Source organism: Sarcophilus harrisii, chromosome 2, assembly GCF_902635505.1.
Source record: "Sarcophilus harrisii chromosome 2, mSarHar1.11, whole genome shotgun sequence".
Lineage (NCBI taxonomy): Eukaryota > Metazoa > Chordata > Mammalia > Dasyuromorphia > Dasyuridae > Sarcophilus > Sarcophilus harrisii.
This window is the reverse complement of record NC_045427.1, coordinates 71,639,450-71,659,955: the sequence shown is the minus strand read 5'-3', so window position 1 is coordinate 71,659,955 and position 20,506 is coordinate 71,639,450. Positions and strand designations below refer to the sequence as shown.

Below are 20,506 nucleotides of genomic sequence, written 5' to 3'. Positions count from 1 at the left end.
CATAGAAAGGAAGAATGAATTTATGAGTTTTCCCAGGTTGTCAATAACTGCATGTTCCAGCCTTAAATTTACCATATATATTTTAAATGCATTGACAACATTTTTAAAAATTGGAAGCACTAAACAAAAATGTAGCAGGGAAATACCTCCCATGGGGAAAACTGAAAGGAATCTAAGACATTTTTCCTCCCATAGAATATTTTCATATTTGTCATATTTGTCTAGTTTCAATTTTCAGTCCTGATTTGAAAACTGGTCAAAATATCCCACTGGGAGGAAGAAATGAAACAAAGCAAATATGTTGTGAAACAGATGGCTTTCCTGGGGAAAATAAGTTGCCAATCTCTCGAGATACTAGTCTTCTGAAAATGGAGACTAACAGAGTAGGAAAACTGCCAATCTTGATTCATGTTATACTCAATTTGACAGGTATGTTCTTTAAATCTAAATCCTACTGATTTCATAGAAACTCAGAACAATCACGGGCCCCAGGGATCCTTTAAACCAACATAAAACTGAGTAGGAAATCTGTCTACCATCCTCAACAAAAACATATACAGATTCCAGTGAGAGGAAGCTCTCTACCAAGGCAGCCCATTCCCCTTAAATACAGCTCTAATTGTTAAGAATAGCTTCTTTATATTAATCCAAAATTTGACTCTCTGCAACTTCTCTCCACTATTTCCAGTTCTCCCATCTGGGGCCAACCAAAACAACCAACATGGCTCATACCCCTTCCCTTCTCCAGTCTTCATGTTTTCCTTCCATCCTTTTGTGGCATAGGTGTCAATCCCTTACCTTTCTCTAGATTGGTTTCAGTTTAGCAATTTTTAAAATGTGGCACCTTGTACATAATACCCCAGCAATAGTATTTCTAGAGCAGCTAGCTATGCTGCTTTTTACCAGTGCTATATTTAAAGACTTTTTATCTTGGTAGGACAACATAGTTTGTGCTCCAGTGTCAGAACTTTTCAAGATCAGAGAGTCACTTCCAAACCAAAATGAGGCAACAGAGACCTCAAATTCTTGATATTTCTAATAGATTTCTATAGGATTAGAGTTCCTATGAAAGACCAGTTTTAACAATGGCTCATTTCACTCTGTCCAGAGAATTGATAGGAGGATGGAATTTTAAGAAGATTCAGGAAAAGATGAATTAGAAAATTTGCCTACCTCCTCCACAGGGGACTGAACAGTCTGAATGCACTGTCTTCCATGTGTAGATATGCTCTTGTGTTACTGTCCGTGTTGGGCTCTTGACTTTGGGCAGGGTATATTTCCATGAGACTCCTGGATTTTTGCCTTGCATCAGAATCTGGAGAGGGTTAGATGAAAGGAGAGGGATAAAGGACAAATGTTAAATCTAGCCATTAAATCTCCTTCAACATTTTAGACATGGCCACACAACCCTGGAAGCTTCAAAGGTGTTTTGTATTCTGGTTCAGAGAGCACAGATTCACAAGATTTAGGATTCTAAATGTGAAATTCAGATTTAGCATCTTCTAGTGATTTTAAAACACATATGATCAACATGTGATTTCAACAAGATATTAAGAAGTATTACATGGTATTTCCCCAAAGCTTCTCAATCTCATGTTATAATGATGATGATGATGATGATGATAATGATGATTAATAATAAAGAGAAGGCACTATGATATCATGGAAAGAGTACTGTGTTGAAAGTGAATTGCTCTGGATTTTATCTGGGTTCTACTATCTTTAAATTTGGGGCAAATTCCTTCCTTCAGGATCTGTTCCCTGAATTTCCCAAATGAGGGATTTGGTCTCCTAATCCTAATAGTTTACACTAACATAGCAAAGATTTACAAAGCAGTCAGGAAAAGAACTCCTGATTAATACAACTCAGGAGAGACTAGTTTTAGCTCCAGCTCTGCTACCAATTACTAGCTGTGAAATTTGAAAAAAGTGACTTCCTCCTCTCTGAGCCTCAGTTTCTTCAGATGCAAAATAATGTTGTGAAGGCAGACTCACGGTAATATAGCCTTAAACTATACTTTAATTGTGATTTGAGACTAATAACAAATAATGCTGTAGCTAAAAAAGTTATAGGTGTTTGTTCCCTCCTGTTTTCCACCACCTCTTAATTAGCATGTAAGTACCTCTTTTTTAATTCTCTTATTTTTGGGTTAGATTTCCATGATTAGAATGCAATTAGATTAGATTAGGATCTGGACTCCCCCAAACAATGGGAGAAAAAGCCAGGCTGGAGGATGGGGGCTTCTGCTTTCAGGATATTTAATCTTGGGTTTTGCAGTTTTTACTTTGTACTCCTTTTACTGACAAATACCTTGTCAGATGGGAGATGCCCTTCTTGCAAAGTCATAATAAGCCCTTTTTAGCTTTTTTCTTACTCTGAGAGTCTCTGATTGTTTTTGTGGTTGATATTGTCCCACACAATGTGTTAATCATCTTTAAGATCATTTCTAGTTTTTAATCCTGTTACCCTCTTTGAGACAATTGATGGTACAGAAGTACTGGACCTTGAGTCAGGAAGACTTGCTTAGCTATATGATCCAGGGTAAGTCTCCATTTGCCTTAGTTTCCTCACTTGTAAAATGAAGATAATTATAACATCTACTAACCAGGAGTTTTGTGAGTATCAAATGTGATATTATTTGTTTAAAAAAAAGTGCTTAGCATAATGATTGGGAACCCTCCCAAGGTAACTTGGGGTTTACTGGCTAGATTTTTTTCTTAAGGATCATGACTTAAACTAAAACCGATCTGATTCTAATTGGCCACCAATGGTTTCTAGGCTGAGCCCCCTTTGGTCATTATTTGAGTCCTGATTGATTCAGATTGAATGTACATAGCAGTTATTTCTGCTTTGGCCAGAAACCCAGAGGGTCTTCCCCTATCAGATTTATTCATTCATTCATTTATTTAGATTTTTTTTTGGACTAAATGAAAGAAGAGATTTTTTGCCTCAATTGCTACCTAGCCTTAATCACTGAATGGGTATGGCTTCAGTCAGACTTGTTGAAGATAGCTTAAAAAGATCGAGGTCTCCTAATGTATCCAGGATCATCTCCAGTATATTTGATCACTGGACTCATATGGTTCTGGAAGGGAAAGTGAGGCAGGTGACCTTGCATAGCCCTCCCTCACTCAAATCCAATTCACTTACTTATCATGGCATCACCTGGTACTCTTTGAGAAGGACTTCTGGGACATAAGTACTATAGAAATGCTTATTTCCCTTCCTTCTCTTATCCTATTATCCCATTTAATCCTTCCTATTTTTCAGCTGAGTAAAATAAGTTTCAGAGAAAGGAGAATTGCCTAATATCACATGACCATTGAATGGCACAGCTAAGTTTCTACTCTAGGGCTTTTGACTTTGTCTGATCCTTCCACCAGACTAAAAGAAGAATGTTTACACAGTATACAGAGTATGAAATTGCAATATCCTGCCTACACTATGCAAGCATTGCCTTGGGTCTTAGCAGAGACTTTAGCAGGTCATAAATAAATATTTGCTTGCTAGTTCAATCAATCAATCAATCAACAAATATTTATTAAGTCCCTCATAGGTGCCAGGGGCTAGTTAACTAACTGAATAATCGCAACCCTAAGGCAAGTGTCTGATCAGTAACTTGAGAATCCTAAAGTATTAAACAATATATCTTTTCTAATAATCTGTCCTAAAACCTAGTATGTGAGGGATCTGATGAGGGAAAAAAGGATGGCAGGGGATAGAGAAATAGGTAATGCATTTGGTTTAACTCAGAGGCTGTATTGAGAAAAGGTGAGAAAACCCAAGACAAATTCAATTCACATTGCTTATATAACAGTATCCTCTGTCTCTCCTTTTCCTATTTTACTACTCCAACATTGTTCAGAGTCAAACCTGAACAGAACTTGCTGTTTTCTCCTCTTAGGAATTTTTGAACAGGGGACTCATTCAAGTACCAATCACTAGAGCTGAGGATGAATGTGTACCAAGGAGGTAAGGATGGTTTTGATTAGAAAAAGAAATCATAGAATCCCTAAGAGGTCATTTAGTCCTTTTGCTTGCTGAATAAATTGTCTCTATGACATTTCTGACAATAGTTCTCTTCTACTCTTTACCTGAACAACTCCAATGAGGGGAAATTACCAGTTCCTGAGGCAGTCCTTTCCATTATTGCACAACTCATAATTGTGTCAAAAATCATCTTTCTGCAACTCCCCCAAGACATTAACTTATAGTTCTACCTCCTAGGGCTAAGCAAAGCAAGTCTAATCCCATTTCCTCATAACAGTTTTTTAAATATCACAATTATGATTCTCTCCCTCCTTTCTTCCCTCCCCCCCCCCCCAAAAAAAAAAAAACCCTCTGTCTTCCAGGCTAGATATCTCCAGTTCCTTCAAATGGTTCTTGCATAGATAACATTAGTGTCCCCACCAACCTGGTTAACCTCTTCAGGGTAATGGTCTAACTTGTCAATGTCCTTTTAAAAGCAGAGTGCCCAGAATTGAATCCAGTGCCCTAGATGGGATCCAACTGGGCAAAAGAGGGCAGGACAATTATAGATTAATAGGATTCTGAATTGGAAGGGACCTCATAGAGGATTTTAGCCTGACCCCTTCTTTTAAATATAAGATCATACCAAAGATCACATAGATAATAGGTAGCAGAGCTAGATCCAATTCAAGGTCTTCTCCAAATTTAGGATTCTTCCGACCATTCTTGGCTTTTTGTAGGCACCTTCCTTCCTTTAGAAGTTTTGGTCTTGTCTAAGTCGTAGGGCACCTGTCCCCCATTAAAGAAGGTTGTGGTACCCATTCTAAGAATATAACTCTAGGCACTCCTTGACTACTATAAATAAACCTTAAAGCTTCCCACATCCATACCCTTTTTTATCTTTTGAAGTCTTACATGCTCTGAAACTCAGTTCAAAGACTCTTCCCCAACCTCATCATTTTCAAACATATTTTTTTTTTTGTTTATGCCTTACTAATACACTCATATAATGTTCAGAAAAAGAAATACAAGGACAATCTCAAGGTCTCTCTTAAGAATTCTGGAATTAATTTCATGACATGGGAGACTGGCACAGGACTGCCAAGGATAGCATGCCCTCATCACAGAAGGTGTTGTCCTCTATGAGCAAAGCAGAATTGAAGTAACTCAAAAGAAATGTGAGATATGCAAATTTAAAGAACCTACTCCAAATATTCACAAGACTATTTCTACTTAACCTGTGGTAAAGCATTCCTAGCTCATATTAGTATGATTACAGTTTGACATATTGTAACTTGATTCTAACAATGATGTCATTTGGTTCCTCTTCAAGAATGGATAATAATCAATCAACCAACTAATGTACTTATCATGTTACTTTTATATGTATTTTCTCCTACTACTAGACTGTGAACTCTATGAAGAAATTATTTCTTATTTAAACTTTATAATCCCCCCCCCCATATGAAGCACAGTGTTTTGTATGCAATAGGTGTTCAATAAAAGTTTATTGAAAGGGAGTGTGTATAGTACAGAGAGTAGTATGATTGGAATCCAAGGAATAGTGATCTAACATCAACACTTTTCCTTACCAATTGTTAAGATTGAGGAAATCATGCCACCTTATCCAAGTTGGTTCTTGATTTTCTCATCTTAGAAGGAGATTGGTCTAAATGATCTCTAAGTTTCTAAGCCTATAATCTTATGATGTTATCATTGATATTCATGGACATGAGAATGGGAAAGGAACTGTTGCCATATTGAGTAAAGCTGATACTGATAAAAGCAATAGAAAACATAATCTCAAATGCTATTTTGGGAGTGGAGTAGGTAGAGCCAGGGCCCAGGAGATGCAAGGAAGAATCACATCAGCTAGTGGCTTCCTATTTTCTTTAGATATACTTGTTAAATAATAGATGCCAAATGCAATTGCTTCTAGTCTGACAGAAGAATGGAAATGATGTCAATATCCTCTCGATCCTCATACCAAGAGGAAATGAATGCTTCAGTCATCCCATGGGCCACCTGAGTACTATATTCAAAGAATGTTCAAATAACCAGAGAAAGGCCTCCAGTATAGTGAATATGGGATCCTGATGTTCTTGGTGGATTTATGGAAAGGCAAAGACAAGAATAGGATGGGATGAAAAAGCTTGTGATCCCATTAAAGGGAACTTAACCAACAGAGAATATAGAAACTTCAGTGAAGATAAAATTAGGCAATATTTGTAAAGGGTTTTGCAAACTTAAAGTATTAACTAGATATGTTCTAGCTATTATCATTATCAAAATAAAGATGAAGTAGTAACATGGTAGGATGGAAGTAGAACTCTCCTTGGCAATGTGAAAACCAGAGTCTGGGTCCCAGCTCTTTTACTATGTTTCTTTTTCTGTAAAGATAGGGCTGAAATGGAGATGGGCTTGATGATCTAAGAGCCACTTCATGCTTGGAGAGACTTACATGAATTGATGTTGAGTGAAATGAGCAGGACCAGGAGATCATTGTATACTTCAACAACAATACTATATGATGATCAATTCTGACGGATGTGGCCCTCTTCAGCGATGAGATGAACCAAATAAATTCCAATAGAGCAGTAAAGAACTGAACCAGTTACACCCAGCGAAAGAACTCTGGGAGATGACTATGAACCATTACATTGAATTCCCAATCCCTCTATTTTTGTCCGCCTGCATTTTTGATTTCCTTCACAGGTTAATTGTGTACTATTTCAAAGTCCGATTCTTTTTGTGTAGCCAAACAATTGTATGGACATGTTTACATATATTGTATTTAACTTATGCTTTAACATATTTTACATGCATTGGTCACCTACCATCTGGGGGAGGGGGTGGGGAGGAAGGGAAAAATTGGAACAAAGGGTTTTGCAATTGTCAATGCTGAAAAATTACCCATGCATATATCTTGTAAATAAAAAGCTATAATAATTTTAAAGAGTCACTTTACATCTAAATCTCATGACACCTGACTTCTTACTATCTCAGAGAAATAGCCTTTTCTCTACTTGCAAAGTACCCAGAACACAGCAAGTATTTCATAAATGCTTATTCATTCATTCATTCATTCATTCATTCTACAGATGAGAATATGTTTTCTATGGATGACTCCACTAAAACCCCAAATACCAGGGCCTCCGTGGTCAGAAATGGAAACCTTTTCAATCAGATCTCTAATGTCTCAGCTAACTATCTGTGCCCCTTCTCAGAGCTTTTTTTTTTTTTCTTTCCTTTCTTTTTTTTTCCCCCAGAGCCCATTACTGCAACCAAATCATGCAGACATCCTAACCGAGCCATCTGTTTGGGTTAAGATAACATTTCATACATTTTGAATAAACATTATACTTTCCATATTTAGGATTTTCGCCATGTTTTGGTGACTGTTTTAATGCTCTATTAAGTAAAAACAGGCATTTCAGAGACTTTATATATAATTGAACATGAATTTCCACAGAAGTATTACATTCACAGCATATTCGTTATGGGAGTTAACATGTCACTTCATTTCCCTTATAAATTGAAGATGTATGATAAATTCAGCTGTAGACAAGCCCAGGGTGAGCCCCAACCTTTTCCTTCTCCCCCTCCAACCAACAGGGCTGACTTACAGGAATTACAATCAAGCTGGGGAGAAGAAAGGGGGGCAGGAAGGGCTCAACAAGCCTGCACAGTGTTACAGAATCACAGCCCTACCTTCTTCTGCCTGATTCGAACTATTCTATCCATTGACAAAGGAAGGGGAAATAGGGGTGATTTGTGAGAATTAGACTCTTACTGACCCAGTGTTAACATGGAGAGGCCAAAAGGGTGACAATACAGACAAAAAAATCTAAAATGGCTTTAGGCTGTATTATTAAAAGCACATAGAGTAGAGAAGAAACAGCTCTATATTCAATTCTCAAACCTTTTCAGTCCAGTCTCTAAAACATCTATCATACCCATCCTCTTATCTCCATTCACTCCATTCAACTAGTTCATCACTTCTCACTGAACTGTAACATCTTAGCTGGTATCCCTGGCTCCAATCCCTCTTGCTTTAGTCTAACCTTAATACCAGTGAAAGCTTTGCCATATTTGAATCTGCTAGGGAATGTATAATTTTTTTTTAACCTCAATCATGAATCATAAAGTCTTACACATGTATTCGATCAGTCCTCAACAAACATTTATTAAACATCTTCACTTTGCACTATGATAGAGCTCGGGAAGGTAGTTCAGAAAACCATAGTCTTTCTGCTACGAAATAGACACAGTGCATGGATCTCCCCCAATCATTCAATGAGGAGAGGGCAGGGGCATAGAAGATTATCAATATCAACAGATCTAGGACAGCATAGTTACAGCTCCTTCCCCCCCAAAGGGTTCATGGGAAACCCAGGTGTCAGAATCCTCATGGTGGGACCATGATCCTGGTAGATGCAAGGTGAGAGCCTTTGTGTATCTTAGGCTCACTAGAATGCATTTGTAGAGAACCCATCTAACATCTAATCTTTTTTTCTTTCAATTAAAACATTTTTTTTCCTAGATCCTTTATATTGCAGTCACTGATTCCAGAATCAGGGGCCTTGGTTTCAAGTCCTCCCTCTGATTTTTAGTACTTATACCTTTGACATGAATAACCTCCCTGGGTTTTTGTTGCCTTGGTTTCCCCTGAGATCCCTTTCAGCACCACTCTATGATTCTCAGTTATTTAGGAGAGAGATTTCTCCAGGATTTGTAAATTATGTCTATTATCTATGGATCAAACATGGATAGACTCATCACCAGAGGGTTAATAACCGAAGAGGACTTTTTAAGGTGGGAATCTATTAAAAGCAATGATTTGTATAGGTAGAGAAAGTCCCCTTTCCATAAGGAAACCACAGATCTTTGAAGTACAGACATAATTGTAACTCTAAGAACTTGGTCCCTTATGTCTTCTTTTACTGTGGCCTCCCAAAGGCTGTTGGGGCACTTTAGTAGGTTATACTGCTCCATGAAGGCTCTCAGCAACCAAAAGGACATCATTTGTAATTTGAGTAACTTCTGAGCTAAGCACTGAGAAAGAGACTTTTGATAGAAGGTTGGATATCTGAGTTGAACATCTTTTTAGCCACAGCAAATTATAAAGGCCGTGTACTAAGACATAGAAGTCAAAGAACAGTATTAACAGAATCTTGAAGTTGTGACATATAATTGTAAACATTATATAAATGTGAAGTATTATTATCAATCTAAGCATGAGCTAGTCTAATCTTAGAGGAAAAAATTGAGGCCTATTATCATCACTGAACCAATTAAATAAACACTTATTAACCGCAAAGTTTTATGAGCTCAGCATAGGAGATATGAAAAAATTAAAAGTCCTTCCCTCAAGAAACATATATTCTCTTTCCATATATATAATTTTAAAAAAATTCTTCTTTCAAAAAAAAAAACTATCAAAGAAGTAGCTACTTAACTATCAACTACAATTCAAAAACAATGTAAAAAATTGGACGAATAAAATAGAAAATATCAAAAGAGAATGATATTTAAATAACAGCCACTCATGTTTCTAGGGTACTTTTCAATTTACAAAGTAAACTGTTTAAGAGTGCCAAAAGTAATTCTACAACTTCTTGGTCTATAAGACTCGACCATCATCCATTGAAACTTTGCCTCCTAAACCCTACAAGAGTTATTTAGCTCTTTCAGTCTTGTCTAATTCTCCATGACCTCATTTGAGGTTTCCTTGATAAAGATACTAGAATGATTTGCTGCTTTCTTCTCTAGGTCATTTTACAGATGAGGAAACTGAGGCAAACAGGGTTAAGTGACTTGTCCAGAGTCCTGAATGTGAGTGTCTCAGGCCAGAGTTGAACTTAGGAAAATGAGTTTTCTTGATTCTAGGTTTGACTTTCAATCCATTGCACCAACTATTAATGAAAGAGTTTAAAGCAGACCATGTATAGTATTCTTCTGTCTTTAAATCCTGAGCTGACTCACAGACTTCTCCCCAATGTCTCCTTTTGTTCTATGGGCTTTAGAATTTCTTGTCTCTATTCAATTGTCTTGGGCATAATAATAAAAAATGGTATCCACATAGTGCTTAGGAATTATTGTTCCCATTTTACAGAAGAGGAAACTGAGAAGTAAAACTAGAAAATTTTAGTTAAACTAATAACTTACATTACTAGTAACCTACATCCAAGTTAATATTCTTTTCACACAGTCTCTCCTAATAAATGAGTGGAAAAGCATTTTAAAAATGCTTCCTATGAAGCAGGTAGGTGGCTCAGTAAGTAGAACACTAAGCTGGGAGTCAGGAAGGTCTGAATTCAAATATGACCTCACACTCTAGCTGCGTGATCATGAATAAGTCACTTAATCTCTGTTTGCCTTGGTGGCAGCTAGGTGGCTGAGTGGATAAGTGGAATCAGGAAGATCTGAATTCAAATGTAGTCTCTAGACAATCACTAGCTGTGTGATCCTGAGCAAATCAATTAATCTCTTTTTGACTTAATCCATTCAAGAAGGAAATGATATTTTTATTAAGAAAACCCCATACCCACTCATGAAGAGTCAGACATAACTGAAATGAGAGAACAACAATAAGGGATTATTATTATTATTATGTGCCCAACACTATCTTAAATCCCGGGAACAACAACAACAAACCCCCCCCCAAAAAACTGAGATATTCTTTTTTCTCAAGGTGCACACACTCTTAAGTTAGAAAAAATATACCTCAAATAAAAGTTTTATTCTTAGTAAATCTAACTTAGAAAATGATAAATTAATCCTCATCTTCCAACCAAATGTAAGTGATCTGCTTCAATCATTTTTGATCCATTTGTTCCTTGCCCCACTTCATGCTTTTCCATTTCCCTTTTTGGTTTTCTTTCATAGGTTTCAACCCTCTCTTTTCAGAAGAAGGTAGAATTTAAACTCTCTCCTTTGTCTCCTCCCCCTGCAAGTCCCTCAGGTAGAATTCATGGATCTGGGGATTGAGCAATATGTTTAACTGGCCTCTTAAGCTTACCAAGAACACCTTGACAGGTCACTTTCTAATGTGCAGTCAGTAAGTGACTGTTTATTCACTAATATTTACTCCCAAATTTCTAGTGCACTACTAATTTAACAGTACTACTCAATAGTCTTGTCTCTAAGACTTGAGAGCTGGAATATAAAAGGGACAAAGCCATCACTGTGCCGTGGTGAGAGAGTAGATGACCTAGGTTCAAGTGCTGCTTCTGCTACTTTGGAAGGTCACCTTCCCCTCTCAGTCACAGTTTTCTCCCCTGAGGGGAGCTGATCCTCAAAGTTCCTACATGCTCTAAATCCTATAATCTGCATATGCACATACATTTTATAGATCTATTTTAACATTCACATATATACATATGTATATATCTAAGCATAAATATAACAAACTGGTTATCCAACTATATGTCGTAGGCTGGACTACAGGAATTTTCATAAGTTAAAATTTTTCTCAAGTGTTGTTAGGCCATCTATCAGGAATCCCTCTTCCATCTGGACTCTGCCCAGCTTTCTTCTATCTTCTGGTTTCTGGGCTCTTTTAGCCTCCTGTAAATGGCTTTATATCAGTTCAATTTTGCAAGAAACACCAAAGATATTAACAATAATAATCAATGATTTTCTGTTACTCTATGATTGGAAAAGTGCTTTCCTCACAGCAATCCTGTAAAGTAGATGGTATGATTCCCCATTTTACAGGCAAAGAAACCAAGGCTCTTAGAGGTTAAGGTATTAATTATACAATTAACATATGTCTGAAGTAGCATTTAGACCTGAGTTGGCTGGCTCCAAATAATAATAATAAAAATAAAACAGCTAACATTTATATAGTGTTTACTATGGGAAAGGCAATGTTCTAAATACTTTACAATTATTCTTTTATTTAATTTTCACATTTAATTTATTTAATCATCACAATCATCCTGGGATATGTGTTATTATCATCCCCATTTCACAGATGAGGAAACACACAAATGGAAGTTAAGTGACTTAAAGTCACACAGCGGTAGGATCACAGTTTCCTAACTCCAAACCTGCTATTCTATCCACTGCTCCACTTGGATGCCCTCCAACTCATCCATCCATCCCAAGTCCCTCAATATAATTGTCATTTTCCATTTCCTATTTTTGGCATGGATGATTCGCTTGAAGAAGCCAGATAAAAACTGTTGTAGTTGTATGTAGAGTTGTATTCTTATCCTTACTTCCCCTTCTAACTTGATAATGATTTTGGCATCTTCTCTATGTTGTTCATGATGTGATTACATATATAAAATTAAGTCTTACAGTATGGTCCATGGGATCACAAAGAATTGGACATGACTGAACAACAACAAAGTATCTATACATATATATACCGTTTGGATATATACACACATTTTCCCCCCTAGCAAAACTAAGAAGGCAAGGGAATGTTTGATTTTTATCTTTTTATCCCTAGCATATGACCCCTTGCCCAACCCACAGTAGTTGCTGAATAAATGTTGACTGATTAATGCAGCATACAGATTGGGTTACTCATGAGAGCAATTTTCATGAGCCTTATGATGGTCACACATCAGTGACCCCCTAGTCATTCCCTCTCTGTGAAGCCATAGTAAATTACATTTTATGTGATTTTTTCTTTATTGCTTGCCATACCCAGGACCTCTTCTTTCTTTCTTCTGGAGGACAGTCCTTACGCTATATAGGGTTAAGTCCTCTGAGTAGTTTTCAAATCCTTGGGCTCTTCCTTTACCCAAACTGAGTTTCACTTTCTAGTAATATGGGTTTACCATTCTCCCTTGTGTCCATTTTTATACTGACCACTGAAGCAGATGGATTGAAGATTCTGTCAGATTCTTTCTACAATTTCTCTCATTTAATCCTGGGTAAAAGATTGATACATTCATTGAAACTGTCTTCCTATTAGGCTTAAGTTTATTATGAGTAATGCTAGATGAGATGACAAAGCTTCCAGTGAAAATATGTTTCTTACTGTCTTTGGAGACACAATGAAAGCGATCCCACCGATCCTATGTTGCACAAAATCTGTCAGAGTTGAGAGGAAACAGCTGAATGTGGGAGCATTTAAAACAACATGTGAGAGCATGTTAGAACATTTTTAATAACTTAGGCAAAGTGGTATGATGGAAAGAGTACCAGACTAGGTCTCAGAAGCCCTAGGTTTTAAATCCTGGCTTTAAATCCTGTGAGTTATGTCACTGTGAGCAAATCAGTTAACTTCTCCAAACCTCCATTTCTCTATCTTTCAAATGGGATACTATGGGGTTATCATCAGCAGATTGATACTTAAACCAAAAGCATAATGAAAATGTGAGCTGTTATTATAATGACAACAGTTCCAAGAACAGGCTCCAGCCCTCCTGGTATTCTTCTTCATATACAGTACTTTATTTCCTATATCTGTGGCTTTGTCTCCAATACCTGGAGTGCCCTTCCTCCTTGTCTCTGCTCCTGAGAATTCCTAATTCCCTTTAAGGTTCATCTCAAATGCCACCTTCTGCATGAAGCTTTTCCTTATCTCCACCCCAAAGGCTAGTGTCTTCCCCCTAAATCTTATTGTATATATGCATAATATATTATATATTCACACCTATATATTGTAATGGTCTGAAGCTCTCAAGTCCCACTGAGGTCCCAAGCACTTGAGGCTAATTAGCAATTGGACAATACTCTATTAATATATGCTTGGAGAAAGAATGGCCCCGCCCACTCTCTGTGCAAGTTTGATGTGTTGTATAGGAGATTGTGTAGAGGATTTGGTGGGTGGAGTGTGAGAGCTAGAGGCACTGCTGGCCGGATTTGTGTTGTGACTGCTCTCACCTCGTATTGCCATTCCCCTTCACCTCTGCAAAGAGTAAAGATCAAGGATTTTCCCTTATTCCGACTCTGGTTGATTTTAATATACTCTGGGTGCTAAACGCGGTCATCACAATATGTCTCTATGTATGTTTATATATGTATATAAGCATGTACATTGTACAATGTACCTATACACGGTTCACCTATGTGCATATTTGTGTATGTATGTATATTGATTTGCATGCATGTGTAAATGCATGTATGTACATACATACTCAGTCTAGAGTCAGAAAGACCTTAGATATTTATTAGCTATGTGATCTTGAGCAGGTCGTTTAATCTGTTTGTCCTAATCTCCTGGAAAAGGAAATGGCAAAACAACTCCAGTATCTTTGTCAAGAAAATCCCATGGTTCGTGGGGTAGTCAGACTTGACTGAACAACAACAAAGTATATATACATATACATACACATGTTTGTATACATACACATGTTTTCCTAACATATACTATATAATACATTTTCCTACCCTATACAAATACATACAAACATACATATATATGTATATATACACATACACATTTTTCCCCCTAGCAAGATTGTAGGAACTTTTATCTTTTTATCCACAGTTCGTAACTCAGTGCCCAGCCCACAGTAGGTACTGAATTAAATGTTGATTGATTGATGCAGGGTACAATATTTGGATATTGCTGAGAACAGTATTCATGAGCCTTGTCATTATTGTCCCGTGGCCACTTGACATAGCTTGAAGAGCATTAGATTTGAAGTTGGAACTTCATTAGTTTCTAGTCACCTGCATGACCCTGGCCAGGTTCACTTTCCTGAGCCTCAGTTTCCCTATCTGTATAATGATGTATTTGGATATTCTAAAGACACCTCCAGCTCTAAATCCCATGATCCTAAGATTTATTTGCAGAATTAATTCAAGAAAATCCATCTTCCTCCATCAAGAAGAACTGCATGTAAGAACAGAACTTTCTACTAATACATTTTGAAACATATCCCAACAAAACCATTTCTGAACAGTCTCATACTAAATGTGGAATATTGCAACTGAGTTATTCAGCAGACACATCCAGAAAGAGCTCCAGGGACTCTGTCTACTTAACTGGATGCAAGCCAGAGAATGTCCAGCCCACTGGCATTTGCTCCCAAGTCTACAGCTGGCAGACAGCCCTGTAAATGTTTCCAGGCCCTCAGGAGAGCTGGTTAATGTCTCCCTTTCACACACACGAGCCACCTGACTTCAGACGCAACCCTTAGCTGTTCTGACTGCGGGGCACAGAATTATAAAATTTACAGCTTCTTCAGGCTGAAAACCACAGGCTGGGCTGGAATCTCCCAGCCCCATTCAGCAGGGAGGGAGCATAGGCCTGGCGCTGAGCCCATGGAGTTAAAACAATGGATAAGCAGAATCCTCTGGAGGAAATCACTCCTGTTCTTCTGCTGCTCATTTTAATGTGAATGTTAAAACAATATATTTCTGAAACTCAGGGGTAGATTAAGATACTCTGGGGAGTCTTGGCACTAAGATTGTGGGTGTTTCTCTTCATTGTTTATAATATTTGGAGGGGGAGAAAGAAACAAAAACTCTGGTATCATATTGAAGAATTTTTTTGAGAGTTACAACACTTTTTTTTAATAGAAAACAGGCTCATCTTTCTATTACTTTATTTACATTTTATATAAAAAAGTTTCACTTAAAGAGGCAGTTTAGTGTTGATCAATGGATTTGGAAGTTAGAGGACCTGGATTCAAATCTTATCTTTAATTTTTTTTTGCATTCATCCATTCCTTCATAAAACTTTAAATATTTATGGTTTATAGAGTAATGTGCTTTAAACTGAGATAGATATAGAACTTAGATAATTCAATCGACTCAACAAACTTGATGTCAAAACCTGATGGGACAGTAGATAGAGTGATAGGCCCGGGCTCAAATTGGACTTCAGTTATTTACTAGCTATGTGAGCCTGAGTAAGTTGCTTAATCCTGATTGTCTCAGTTTCCTCATCTGTAAAATCAGCAGGACAATGAAATCACAAGAAACCCCCAAAAGCATTTTAAAGATATGGACATAACTGAAAACAACTAGAGACATCTGCAAGGAACTATAATATGACTATAATAGGCACCGGGAAACAGACAAATATTTTAAAAATCAGACCCCACACTCAAAAATGGAATGAGTATAGTCTATGCAAGAATAAGACAGTGTTCCTAATCCTATGTAACTCATAGTGTAATAAGGGAATATGATTAAAGTGCAGAGAATTATGATATGTTAAAGACCTGTGATTTCATTGGTTTGAAGAGTATCTGTAACTTTTACCTATATAAAACAGTCAGAAGACAAAAATTCATCTGTGGGAAGAACAAAAAGTCAAGAATATCAAAGGTATTAATGAAAAAAATGCAAAGAAGTTTTACAAAAACTTCTGGGAAAACATGAAACATGAAAATATTATGGCAGATACTAGGCATAGATTAATATCTCATACCACACGCCAAAATAAGGTCAAAATGGGTACATGATTTAGACATAAAAGGTGATGCCATGAGCAAATTTAGAGAGCAAGGAATAGTTTACCTGTCAGATCAATGGAGAAGAGAAGAATTTATAACCAAACATGAGAGAACATTATGAAATACAAAATAGATAATTTGGATTACTGTAAATTTCAAAAGTTTTGCACAAAGCTCATGAAGCAAGATTAAGAAAGCTGGGAAACAATTTTTAGAGCCAATGTTTCTTATGAAGGTTTCATTTCTCAAATATATATATATATATATATATATTTGAGGGAAAACTATATCAAATTAAAAAATACAAGTCATTCCCCAACTGATAAATGGTCAAAGAATATAAACATTCAGTTTTCAGCTGAAGCTTCTCTTCTAAAATGCTCTAAATCAATACTGATTAAAGAAATCAAAAACAATTCTGAGGTACCATCTCACATGTAAAAGATCAGGTAATATGACAAAAAAAGAGAAAATGACAAATGTTGAAGAAGATGTGAGAAAATTGGAACACTAATTTATTGTTGGTGGAGTTGTGAACTGATCTGAAAAGTAATCCAAAACAATTCCCAAAGGGCTATAAAATTATGCATATTCCCTTTGATCCAGAAATATCATTCATTACTAAGTCTATATCCCAAAGAGATCACAAAAAAGGGAAAGGATCTACTTGTACAAAAATATTCATAGCAGTTCTTTTTGTAGTGGTAAAAAATTGGAAACTGAATAGATGCCTAGGGGAAATGGCTGAACAAATTATGGCATATGGATCTAATGGAATACTATTATAAGAAATGATGAGCAAGCAGATTTCAGGAAAATATGGAAAGAGTTACATGAACTGATGATGAGTGAAGTGGGCAAAGCCAGAAGAACATTGTATACTATAACAGCAACATTTTGTGATGATCAACTATAATAGACTTAGTAATACAATGAAAACTTTGTAAAACAAGCTAGTAACCCAATCTTCCAAGACAATTCCAAAAGATTCATGTTGGAAAATGCTATTCACATGCAGACAAAGAACTGTGGAGTCTGAATGTAGATTAAAGCATACTATTTTCACTTTTTTGCTGTTTTTTCTGTCTCAAGTTTTTTTTTTTTTTCCTTTTGTTCTGATTCTTTTTTTCACAGCATGTCCAATGTGGAAATGTGTTTAATATAATCACATATATTATATATATATATAATATTAAATTGTACATGTATAATCTGTATCAGATTGCTTGCTATCTTGGGGAAGGGGGAGAAGAGAAAGGGAAGGGGAAAAATTTTGAGCTCAAATATCTTAAAAGTGAATGCTGAAAACTGCCTTTATATGTAACTGGGGGGAAATACTATTAAGTGAAAATTAAATTAAAATTTTTAAAAAGTAATTAAAGCAAAAAATATATTTTATAAAACATATCAAAGTTGACATGACTTTAAGCTTCCTTGTTTGTGATTATATAGATATGGCTTTAGCCATATGGGTGGCTACCATAGATATAAGGAAAGGAGAGCTGAAGAAGGAATAAGAAGGGCTGAATTCAAGTCTTAACTTTATCATTAACCAAATATATGACCTGAAGGAAGTACTTTATCTTCTCTAAATTATATATTATATGCTGGTCTTTCCATTTCGAATGCTACAGTGGGTTCATGGATTCGTTGGCATTGACATTCATTCCACTGCCATGCCCATCCAAGTCTTCTCATATGTGAGTCATCTCCACGCCTCACCATAAAGCTCTAGATAAGATAATAGAAGCCTTGCTTTCTGGATTTCAGTGCCACACTCAAAGTATCCAACTACATGAGTATATGATGGGAATGTCCTCTTCTGGTTCTCCATGCTCATGATGAGGTTTCTGCATTTACCACCAAAATGTCCCCATTTTGACTTCTCCATCATTTCTCCAGAAACCTCATCTGAAACCTTATTATCATGAAAAATGGTGCCAGTCCTGGTACTCATTTCTTATCAGTTCCCTCTGTACCACTGATTGGAAGGAAGACCAATGAACTCCTCCCAAAACCTCTATTTAAGGAGTGCACCTAGCTCAGTCACCTCTTTATTTCCTTCCTTACTACAATGTTTATTGACTGAATGATTTTGTTCCACTTTTTCATATATGCCATCCTCAGAAATAGTTACCATAAAACTTTATCAATCAAATTACATGTCTTCTTTCAAGTTCTCCTCTGATGTCTTCAAATGTAGAGATGACCCTGGGTTCTAAAAGGCCCCAGAAAGTGGGAAAGACTTTGGCCTCTTCATTCCCAATTGCTCTCTCAAATGACCTTACCTCCTAGTTTACAAGGATAAATGCCATCCAAAGTGAACTACTACCCGTCTATTCATCCATAACTCAAGATCTCTCCACAACTTCACCCATCATCTCTAATTTTGAACTAGACTCAAAGGACAAAGCAGTCCTTCTCTTTGCAGATGCTAAATCTTTTACTTGTGTTTATTCATCTTAGGAATCAGTCTCCAATAAGAACACTGTTGAGTCAGTGTGGGAATGTGTTCAAACTCTATATAATTTCTGTGTGCTCACTGCAAATCATTTAATATCTCTGTTGCTCCTAGGTAAAATTTCAGGGATGGACAAGCTGGCCTTGAAAATCTTTCTATGATCCTTTAAAAGAGTAGGAATGACCACAAAACTCCATAAAAGTCACAGAATATTTGAGCTAGAAAAGACCTTTGAAATCACTTCATTCAATTCCATAATTTTATAAATAGGGAAGTAGGCTCAGGGAAATGAAGTAGTCATTAAGCTAGTTAGAAGCTGATCCTACATTCTAATCATAGTCTTCTAATCTCAAATGCTATTTTCTCTGAGGATCACCCTAAATATTTGTGGAGTTCAGCCCTAGATGGTTGGGGACCAGGGTATGAATAATTTTTAACCCAATCCACTCATGAAACTATCTACTAGGCATGGCAGGCTGAGATCTGTGAACAAAGCCTCTCCTGAAAAAATCAGAATCTTTGATATACTGAAGTTACATTATGAATTATTAACTGAACATTGCTCAGAGATGCAATGCATGCAACATGGTCATGGTTGGGATTAATTTTATGGGAGAACCTATACATACAAATAAAAACAAAATTATTTCAGGGGGGCACTAGTCACTTGGAGGACTCAGTAAAGATGTTATGTAGGAACACACATTTGTGATCTTGTCCTGTACCAAAGATTTAGTCACATTTTCATCCTCTAAATAGTTTATGTAATTAGATTCAAAGAATGGCAGAGGCAAGGGGGCCTGTGGTACATAAAACACAACAGTAGCCTCCTTGTTGTTCCTCACACACAACATTTCATTTCCTAACTCCCATGTCAAATCTGAGAGGACCCTTAGAATAGAAGATATAAACTATCATCCTTGGTAGTGTCAAAGCTGGAATGGTCCCTAGATATAATATATTCCAACCCCCTTTCTTTTCACAGGAAGCAAATGAGGAATAGGAATCAGATAAAACTAGTGACAAATCTCAGACTCCACTCTAAATCTCTAGTCTCATAGCCCAGAATTACTTCTCCTTTACTGTACTCCCAAACATTCCATCTTCCCAAAAAACCTACTTTACTATGCCATTTTTTGAACTTAAGAATTCTTCTTAGCTGTTCAGTAGTGAATTGGATCAACCTTTTTTTTTTTTAATGAGTTGAACATTTTTTTTTAATTTTACCTAAGATAGAAAAGGCTTTAACATGTGAAATATACTGGAGGAGGAAAGGAGAGGCAAGAGAGCAACACTAATTAATAAATACAAGAGACTGAATTTCAGTAATAGAACAGCAAGCCTTGCTATCGTCACATCGTTCGTGCTGTTTATCAGACAGGCGTCCAGTTACTTTATAATGGAACACTCACAGTCAATTTCCTGTACATCAGCTCACACCTGGAGACAGTCTTGATAAAGAAATTGGCATTCATAGGATCATTTATCATGGCCCTTACAAGAGGCCACGTTTTCTCAAGCCACAGAAGGATGTCCTTCTTCCCAAATGAACCTTCCAGCTAAACTTAAAACCAGTCTGGATCTCTGCATGACCAATCTGATCCCAAACAATGGTTTGCATGTTACTTGAACAAAGAACAAAGTCAATGACCTTAAATTACCTTCATGCCTCTAGAGGGGAAGGCATTAAGCTCTCAAATGGAC

The 20,506-nt window shown here is 36.7% G+C and overlaps 1 protein-coding gene across 1 annotated transcript in view; it reads right to left on the bottom strand.

The window, feature by feature from the left end:
• ADAMTS18 (ADAM metallopeptidase with thrombospondin type 1 motif 18) overlaps positions 1-20,506 on the bottom strand; it is a 176,535-nt gene that overhangs the window by 22,350 nt on the left and 133,679 nt on the right. The window contains exon 16 of the mRNA XM_031949246.1: positions 1,174-1,315. Coding sequence (XP_031805106.1) covers positions 1,174-1,315 — 142 coding nt within the window. The remainder of the gene's footprint in view (positions 1-1,173; positions 1,316-20,506) is intronic.